At 38.1% G+C, this 9,876-nt stretch overlaps 1 protein-coding gene across 1 annotated transcript; it reads right to left on the bottom strand.

Annotated features, from left to right (window-relative positions):
• Positions 1-6,486: 6,486 nt before the first annotated feature.
• On the bottom strand, positions 6,487-9,674 carry LOC133659357 (cytochrome c oxidase subunit 7A2, mitochondrial). Its single transcript, XM_062062117.1, has 4 exons — positions 9,569-9,674; positions 9,238-9,324; positions 6,731-6,815; positions 6,487-6,662 (listed from the first exon to the last, which is right to left on the bottom strand). Exons 1-4 carry the CDS (start codon positions 9,581-9,583, stop codon positions 6,604-6,606), a joined length of 246 nt encoding a protein of 81 aa, XP_061918101.1. The 5' UTR covers positions 9,584-9,674; the 3' UTR covers positions 6,487-6,603.
• Positions 9,675-9,876: the final 202 nt, after the last annotated feature.

Here is a 9,876-nt window from a genome sequence, read left to right as displayed (position 1 = left end):
GACATATTTAACCCCATGCTAAATATTATTAACTTATCACTTCCCTCTGGCACTGTTCCCCTAGCATTCAAAAAAGCGATTATTCATCCTCTGCTTAAAAGACCTAAAATCGATCCTGACCTCATGGTAAACTACCGGCCGGTGTCCCACCTTCCCTTTATCTCGAAAATCCTCAAAAAAAATTTTTGCACAGCAGCTAAATGAACACTTAGTGTCTAACAATCTCTGTGAACCCTGTCAGGCCGGGTTCAGGGCAAATCACTCTTTGGAGACAGCCCTCGCAAAAATGACTAATGGTCTATTGCTAACGATGGATGCTGATGCGTCATCCATGTTGATATTAGTGCTGCTTTCGATATTTTATTAGAACGTATCAAAACAGACTTAGACTTTTCTTGGTTTATCTCCTATCTAACTGACAGGATGCAGTGCGTCTCCCATAACAATGTGACCTGAGAGTATGTTCAGGTAACGTGCAGAGTTCCACAGGGTTCGGTTCTTGGCTCTGCACTCTTCAGCATCTAGATGCTGCCGCTAGGTGACATCATACACAAATACGCTGTTAGCTTTCACTGGTATGCTGATGACACCCAACTCTACATGCCCCTAAAGATGACCAGATTGTAGTCAGCTGGAGGTGTGTCTTAATGAAATTAAACAATGGATGTCCGCTAACTTTTTGCAACTCAACGCTAAGAAAACGGAAATGTTGATTATTGGCCCTGCTAGACACCGACACCTATTTAATAATACCACCTTAACATTTGACAACCAAACAATTACACAAAGTGACTCGGTAAAGAATCTGGGTATTATCTTCGACCCAACTCTCTCGTTTGAGTCACACATTAAGAGTGTTACTAAAACAGCCTTCCTTCATCTCCGTATTATCGCTCAAATTCTTCCCATTTTGTCCACCACCGACGCTGAGATCATTATTCATGCCTTTGTTACGTCTCGTCTCCATTACTGTAACGTGTTATTTTCACGTCTCCCTATGTCAGGGGTCGGCAACCTTTAGCACTCAAAGAGCCATTTTAGCAAGTTTCACAAATCAAAGAAAGTAATGGGAGCCACAAAAAAAAATTTAAATGAAAAACACCGCATACAAAGCTTAAATGCTATGTTAACCAGGGGTCTCCGACACACGCACCGGCACGCTCTTCAATGTGGAAATTTGATGTTAGTGCAGACCGCGAGTTTCGAATGAATGGTGCTTGATAGGGTCACACTTGCCAACCCTTCTCATTTTTCCCGGGAGACTCCTGAATATCAGAGCGTGATGACACCGCATTTGGCGCCCTCTACAGTCTGCCCTAACAGTGTACCTGCTCGATTACATGTAGACTGCAATTTCGGCTTGCTCACGTAAGTGACAGCAAGGCGTACTACCTCAGCAGCCACACATCTTACACTGACGGTACCAATACCCAGAATCCCATGCAGCCCTAACTCTTCCGCTCAACCAACTCACGGAGAGGGGGGGGGGGGGTTGATGTGTGGGGGGATTTGGTGGTAGCGGGGGTGTATAATGTAGACCGGAAGAGTTGGGCTGCATGGGATTCTGGGTAATGGTTGTGTTATGTTTATGTTGTGTTACGGTGGGATGTTCTCCAGAAATGTGTTTTTCATTCTTTTTTGGTGTGGGTTCACAGTGTGGCGCATATTTGTAACGTAACAATGTTAAAGTTGTTTGATATGGCTACCGTCAGTGTAAGCTGGGTGGCTGATGAGTAAGTATGCTTTGCTGTCTCCTGTGTGTGCAAGTAATAACAACATGCAACATGTGGCTGGACTGGTACGCTGTATGTAAATGCTATAGAGGACAATTACTGCAGTGCGAGTAGGGCGTGCCCTTTATTTGGTAATTAGGGTGTAAATAGGATTATTTTTTCCCTGGGAGTAATATATGTATGAGAGGCACTGAGATCCATAAATCTCCTGGGAAAATCAGGGGGGTCGGCATGTTTATAGCTGAGCCGCATCAGAGTGGTCAAGGAGCCGCGGGTTGCCGACCCCTGCCCTATGTCTAGCAATAAAAGATTACAGTTGGTACAAAATCAGGCTGCTAGACTTTTGAACAAGAAAGTTTGATCATATTACACTACCTTTATATACATATATACCTATACTGTATATACCTTTATATACATATATATATACATATATATATACATATATATATATATATATATATATACATATATATATATATATATACCCATATACAGGTAAAAGCCAGTAAATTAGAATATTTTGAAAAACTTGATTTATTTCAGTAATTGCATTCAAAAGGTGTAACTTGTACATTATATTTATTCATTGCACACAGACTGATGCATTCAAATGTTTATTTCATTTAATTTTGATGATTTGAAGTGGCAACAAATGAAAATCCAAAATTCCGTGTGTCACAAAATTAGAATATTACTTAAGGCTAATACAAAAAAGGGATTTTTAGAAATGTTGGCCAACTGAAAAGTATGAAAATGAAAAATATGAGCATGTACAATACTCAATACTTGGTTGGAGCTCCTTTTGCCTCAATTACTGCGTTAATGCGGCGTGGCATGGAGTCGATGAGTTTCTGGCACTGCTCAGGTGTTATGAGAGCCCAGGTTGCTCTGATAGTGGCCTTCAACTCTTCTGCATTTTTGGGTCTGGCATTCTGCATCTTCCTTTTCACAATACCCCACAGATTTTCTATGGGGCTAAGGTCAGGGGAGTTGGAGGGCCAATTTAGAACAGAAATACCATGGTCCGTAAACCAGGCACGGGTAGATTTTGCGCTGTGTGCAGGCGCCAAGTCCTGTTGGAACTTGAAATCTCCATCTCCATAGAGCAGGTCAGCAGCAGGAAGCATGAAGTGCTCTAAAACTTGCTGGTAGACGGCTGCATTGACCCTGGATCTCAGGAAACAGAGTGGACCGACACCAGCAGATGACATGGCACCCCAAACCATCACTGATGGTGGAAACTTTACACTAGACTTCAGGCAACGTGGATCCTGTGCCTCTCCTGTCTTCCTCCAGACTCTGGGACCTCGATTTCCAAAGGATATGCAAAATTTGCTTTCGTTTCCACCATCAGTGATGGTTTGGGGTGCCATGTCATCTGCTGGTGTCGGTCAACTCTGTTTCCTGAGATCCAGGGTCAATGCAGCCGTCTACCAGCAAGTTTTAGAGCACTTCATGCTTCCTGCTGCTGACCTGCTCTATGGAGATGGAGATTTCAAGTTCCAACAGGACTTGGCGCCTGCACACAGGGCAAAATCTACCCGTGCCTGGTTTACGGACCATGGTATTTCTGTTCTAAATTGGCCCGCCAACTCCCCTGACCTTAGCCCCATAGAAAATCTGTGGGGTATTGTGAAAAGGAAGATGCAGAATGCCAGACCCAAAAACGCAGAAGAGTTGAAGGCCACTATCAGAGCAACCTGGGCTCTCATAACACCTGAGCAGTGCCAGAAACTCATCGACTCCATGCCACGCCGCATAAACGCAGTAATTGAGGCAAAAGGAGCTCCAACCAAGTATTGAGTATTGTACATGCTCATATTTTTCATTTTCATACTTTTCAGTTGGCCAACATTTCTAAAAATCCCTTTTTTGTATTAGCCTTAAGTAATATTCAAATTTTGTGACACACGGAATTTTGGATTTTTATTTGTTGCCACTTCAAATCATCAAAATTAAATGAAATAAACATTTGAATGCATCAGTCTGTGTGCAATGAATAAATATAATGTACAAGTTACACCTTTTGAATGCAATTACTGAAATAAATCAAGTTTTTCAAAATATTCTAACTTACTGGCTTTTACCTGTATACCCATATATATATATATATATATATATATATATATATATATATATATATATATATATATATATATATATATATATATATATATATATATATATACCTATACTGTATATACCTTTGTATACCTGTATATGCGCCTGGCTCACTTGCACTGGCTTCCTGTGCACTTAAGATGTGACTTTAAGGTTTTACTACTTACGTATAAAATTCTTAACGGTCTAGTTCCATCCTATCTTGCTGATTGTATTGTACCACATGTCCCGGTCAGAAATCTGCGTTCAAAGAACTCCGGCTTATTAAAGATTCCCAGAGCCCAAAAAACGTCTGCGGGCTTTAGAGCGTTTTCTTTTCAGGCTCCAGTACTCTGGAATGCCCTCCCGGTAACAGTGAGAAATGCTAGCTCAGTAGAAGCATTAAAGTCCCATCTTAAAACTCATTTGTATACTCTAGCCTTTAAATAGACCCCTTTTTAGGCCAGTTGATCTGCCGTCTCTCTTTTATGCTCTGCCCCCCTCTCCTTCGTGGAGAGGTAACCAGGTGACCACGGATCAGCCTCCACGGACGACGCGCTAGCTGTTCCAAGTCGGGACCCAGGAAGGACCACTCCTTATACATCAGTTGGTGACGTCTCAGCGAGATGTCATAAGCATTATTATTATATTATATGTAAGCATGTGTTAATCACAAATATTATTATTTATTTTATTTTTAAGCATTATTCATATTGTATATGGAAGCATGTGTTAATCAGAACAAATATTATTTATTTTATTTGTAAGCATTATTATTATTTTATATGTAAGCATGTGTTCATCACAAAGATTATTTATTAGATTTTTAAGTATTATTACTATTTTTTTATGTAAGCATGTGTTAATCACAAATACTATTAATTTGTATGCATTATTATTATTTTTTATGTAAGCAATTGTTAATCAAATATTTAATTTTATTTGTAAGCATTATTATTATTGATATGTAAGCATGTGTTAATCACAAAGATTTATTTTATTTTTAAGCATTATTCATATTTTATATGAAAGCATGTCTTAATCAGAACAAATATTTATTTCATTTGTAAGCATTATTATTTAATATGTAAGCATGGGTTCATCGTAAAGATTATCATTTATTTTATTTTTAAGCATTATTATTATCTTATATGTAAGGATGTGTTAATCACAAATATTTTTTATTTGTAAGCATTATTATAATTTTATATGTAAGCAATTGTTAATCAAATATTTATTTTATTTGTAAGCATTATTATTATTTGATATGTAAGCATGTGTTAATAACAAAGATTTATTTTATTTTTAAGCATTATTCATATTTTATATGAAAGCATGTCTTAATCAGAACAAATATTTATTTTATTTGTAAGCATTAATATTATTTAATATGTAAGCATGGGTTAATATAAAGATTATTATTTATTTTATTTTTAAGCATTATTATTATTATTATCTTATATGTAAGCATGTGTTAATCACAAATATTATTTATTTGTAAGCATTATTATTATTTTATATGTAAGCAATTGTTAATCAAATATTTATTTTATTTGTAAGCATTATCATTATTCTATATGAAAGCATGTCTTCATCACAAAGATTATTATTTATCACACACATAAGCCTTAGGTCAGGCTGTTTCGAAAAATAAATATTAATCAAATATACTGCATAAAAAGGACTCATAAATAAATACAGAAAAATGGTGTGATAATTTTTTTTACAAAATTAATAAGGTTTATGTTTCTTAACTCAACTTTTAATAAAGTGCAAATAAAAATACAGCATAACGAATTTAGTTATAATTTTTGCGCTAAATAAACTTCTCTATGGCTGGGGACGGCGTGGAGAAGTTGGTAGAGTGGCCGTGCCAGCAATCGGCGGGTTGCTGGTTACTGGGGTTCAATCCCCACCTTCTACCATCCTAGTCACGTCCGTTGTGTCCTTGGGCAAGACACTTCACCCTTGCTCCTGATGGCTGTTGGTTAGCGCCTTGCATGGCAGCTCCCGCCATCAGTGTGTGAATGTGTGAATGTGGAAATACTGTCAAAGCGCTTTGAGTACCTTGAAGGTAGAAAAGCGCTATACAAGTATAACCCATTTATCATTTAGCTTCAGACGTCTTCTGTTTGTTTGGTATTATCATTACTGCTACAAGTGGTGGTAAAGTGTATTACAACTGAGGACCACAGCTGAGAAACAGATATTTTTTTGGTGGCCCTCTCAGAAGCGCCCTATGGTTAAGAAACACTGCATTGATGCATTTTATTCTTACTTATTATTTGTGTATTTTTATCTAAATTTTTTTAGGTGAGGGAAAATTCAAACTAGCGACGTCACTGTCAGAGCATGGAAATATGGCACCACCTTATGGAATGTTTATAACAGAAAAACAAAATTATAGCCAATATTTCCAAATAATTACCATGCGTAAATTAAATTAATCTGATCTGCATCTTATCGTATAACTGATTTTTTTCCTTAATGAAAAAAACCTAATTTTAATAAAGAAGCTGTTTTCAGCCCGGTGGTCCTGGATTAGCAAGATAGCTAAATAAAGTGGTATTAAATGATGCAATGGCGCCCCCTTTCGCCACCCCGGGTCATAGCTAGAACCGAGGACTATCAGTAACATTTCTTTTAGGAAAAAAACACAAGACTGCAGCCTTAATGCTACTTTATACACGTCTGGAAGTGAACCAACCTAATAAAAGCACGACGACAATGACCAGGAGTCTTGTGCAGGAAGTAGACGCAGCCCAGCCTAGGCCTTCTTGCGAGGCATGGCGGCCACCAGCAGCCAGTAGAGGGAGTAACAACTTCCTGTCAAGACAACAATGAAGTACTTTCAAGTAAACGACATCATTGCTGGTTGACAAAAAAGTGCCGACCTGCAATAGTCAGCGTCATGGTGGCTCGGTACAGGAGGACGTCGACGACCCCTCCTTTGATGTGCACTGGCAGGCCGTTGTCCTCCTATTGCCATAGAAACCAGTGTCGTGTTTTAGACAAACATGGCCGCTGGAGGGAAGTGTGGCACACGTGACCTTATGGCAGGGGTGTCCAAACTTTTTCGGGCGAGGGCCGCATGAATGAAAGTGGAAGGCTTTCATACATTTTTCAAATCAAAGATACTAAAAACTAGGGGCAATATGGACGAAAAAGTATATCTCGATATATTTTTACTTAAACCCGATATTCGATATATTTTTCGGCAAAAGTATACATATAAAGATATTCATTTTTGAGCGATATTCAGTAAAAATTTAAGTGAATGAAAACTGTACTGTAAACAGTCAGTGGCACTTTTATTAACCCAGTTAGTCAAGATGGGTATTAACAGCACAGAAAACAAACTGTTTAAGTAGCACATAATTACATAACATAAATAAAATAGAAAAATATTATTTCTACGTATAATACATAACATAGCCGTGCAAATAATACAAAATGTATCAAACTCTGATAAAAAAGACATTTGCATGCAGGCACTTTGTGATTTCCCTTCCTGGTTCGATGACCCGCCCTATCTTGCCTCTGATTGGCCTGTCCCTAACCAATCGTGACTCATCATAGTAAAGAACCAACCAATCATGAATGTTCTTATACGTGCAAGCACGTCTTGGAAGGAGGAAGGGGAGGGGTTTAGTCGCCCATGGAGGGGGAGAACAAGGAACACAACAGATAAGCGGCGTTTGGTATTTTTAACACAAAATAAATTACATCGATATTACGATATTTTCTTAATTCAGATCCTGTTTAAAAATTCGATACATCTTACAAACTCGATATATCGCCCAGCCCTACTAAAAACAATACAATTTAGGTCAATCAATATATGCTATGTTGTTATCGTTAACAAAACAAATTCTACACAATTGTGCCTTAAATTAAGCATTTCAAGCATAAAAATGGCTAAATTAATATTAATACTAGAGTAGTATGGCCACTAGAAGAGACCAAACCAATGGGATTATGAAGTTCAGTATCATGGCCGCTGATTGGCTCAGCCTCAGCAGCATTAGGCATGCTAACTTTTGAAGCCAATTTTGCAGCCGAACGCCTCTGACTCATATAACTTGGTACTTCACATATGTTAATTGTTAGCATGCTAACTCTAGCATACTAACAAACTTTGTAAGCCAATTTTGCAGCCAAACCCCACTCATCGTTTTCTACCGCTTGACCCCTCAGAGTCATATAACTTGGTAATCGACACATGCTAACTGGTAGCAATCTAGTGTGCTAAAGTTTTTAACCAATTTTACAGCCGAACACCTCTGACTCGTATAATTTGGCACTTCACATGTTAACTGTTAGCTTGCTAATTAGCATTCTAGCATACTAACATTAAAAAGCTAACTTTTTTTAGCCAATTTTGCAGCCAAACCCCACCCATCGTTTTCTACCGCTTGTCTCCTCAGAGTCATATAACTTGGTACTTGACACACGCTAACTTTTAGCATGCTAAAATTTTTAAAGATAGTTTTACATGCAGTTTGCATGCTAAAATTAGCATACTAATTTTTTGTTAGTTTTTTTGCTAATTTTACAACCGTTTACATCAGAGTGATCTAACTTGGTACTTTACATACACTAACTGTTAGCATGCTAATATTAGCATTTTAGACACGTGCTAACCGTTGATACAAAAATTGCATATTTGTGTAATGTTCTAATTCGGGATGTTTTTATTTTGAATGGGGATTTTCTAAGTTCAACAACTCCCACAACCCACACACTCCACTCACCCTGGACATTTAAGACAGTGCCGTTTCCCGGTTCCGAAAATTCCCAGATTACCCACACTGACCAGGATTTTTTCACCATTAAAAATGAATGGGCGATATACAAACTTATACATATCCCACATTTCTCAACGGATTTTAAAGGTTCTGAAGTCAACATGCTCCTTGCTCTTGTTGGTCAACTGCTAGCATTCTAACGTCAGCATGCTTGAATGTTAATATTATCAAGCTAACTTTTTTTTTTTTTTTTTTTTTTTTTTTTTTTTTAAGCTACTTTTCCACCTACTTTCGCTGCCATACTCCTTAGACATATAACTCGGTACGTGACAGATGCTAACTTGTTTTGCTAATTTTACAACTGTTTACCTCAGAGTGATATAACTTGGTACTTTACATATGCTAAACGTTAGCATGCTAACTTTAGCATGTTAACTTTTTTGTGGGCGTACACCTCACAATCATTAAACATGGTATATGATGCATGTTAACTTTTAGCATGCTAAAGTGCTAACCGTTACTCCAAAAATGGCGTAAAAATTGTGTAATCTTCTAAACCCGGGATGTTTTTATGTCTTTAGAATGTGTCAGGAGCCAATAAAAAACAAGCTGCAGGCCACACTTTGGACACCCCTGCCTTAAGGGAAATTTACCTGGAAAAGTTTCTGGGCTTCCGGAACTTTGTTCCTCAGATGTCTGCTGGAGGTGCTGAAGGTCCGACCGAGCAGAACCGGAACTCTCTGGAAGCACAGAGAAGAAATATGCAACAATAAACACACAAACATTATTATTCAGTCATGAAAGTCATGTATAAAACGTGAATGTAGCTTTGTTAGCGTCACATTCTATTTTAAACAGGTGCCCCAGTGCAAAGGTCAACTGTCTCCTGTGTCGCCAAAACCTCATTTGACCTTCGTCAGATGTTTCTAGAAACATTCCACATTAGCCGCATGCACAAGGAGGAGCAAAATAAAGACGATTTACCCGGAAATTATTCATGTCTGCTAGTCTCAGTTGCTGTCTTTGCTTCACCCTATCAAGGACACACGCACACACACACACGCACACACACACACACACACGCACACACACACACACACACACACACACGTAGACAGAAGTGAATGTGAGACAGTGAACTAAGGTCCGTTGCAGAGGACAAACAACAACACAACTTCCTCTTATGTTGGTTTCCCTTTCATGAGAAAGCAATGTTTCAAGTTGTTTACAAGGTAGAATTATGGTATCCTCAATCTTATTATACTATATTACACCAACTTTTGTATTTATTA

Source organism: Entelurus aequoreus, linkage group LG10 (genome assembly GCF_033978785.1).
Source record: "Entelurus aequoreus isolate RoL-2023_Sb linkage group LG10, RoL_Eaeq_v1.1, whole genome shotgun sequence".
Classification (NCBI taxonomy): Eukaryota; Metazoa; Chordata; class Actinopteri; order Syngnathiformes; family Syngnathidae; genus Entelurus; species Entelurus aequoreus.
The sequence above is the reverse complement of the archived record's forward strand: the minus strand, read 5'-3'. Positions and strand labels throughout refer to the sequence as shown.

Excerpts from the sequence above, each read along its gene's own strand:
- LOC133659357 (XM_062062117.1), bottom strand. Across the intron at positions 6,816-9,237 it reads AAGCCCAGAAACTTTTCCAG|GAGGACAACGGCCTGCCAGT; the intron begins GTAAATTTCCCT and ends CTATGGCAATAG. Across the intron at positions 6,663-6,730 it reads CATGACGCTGACTATTGCAG|GAAGTTGTTACTCCCTCTAC; the intron begins GTCGGCACTTTT and ends TTGTCTTGACAG.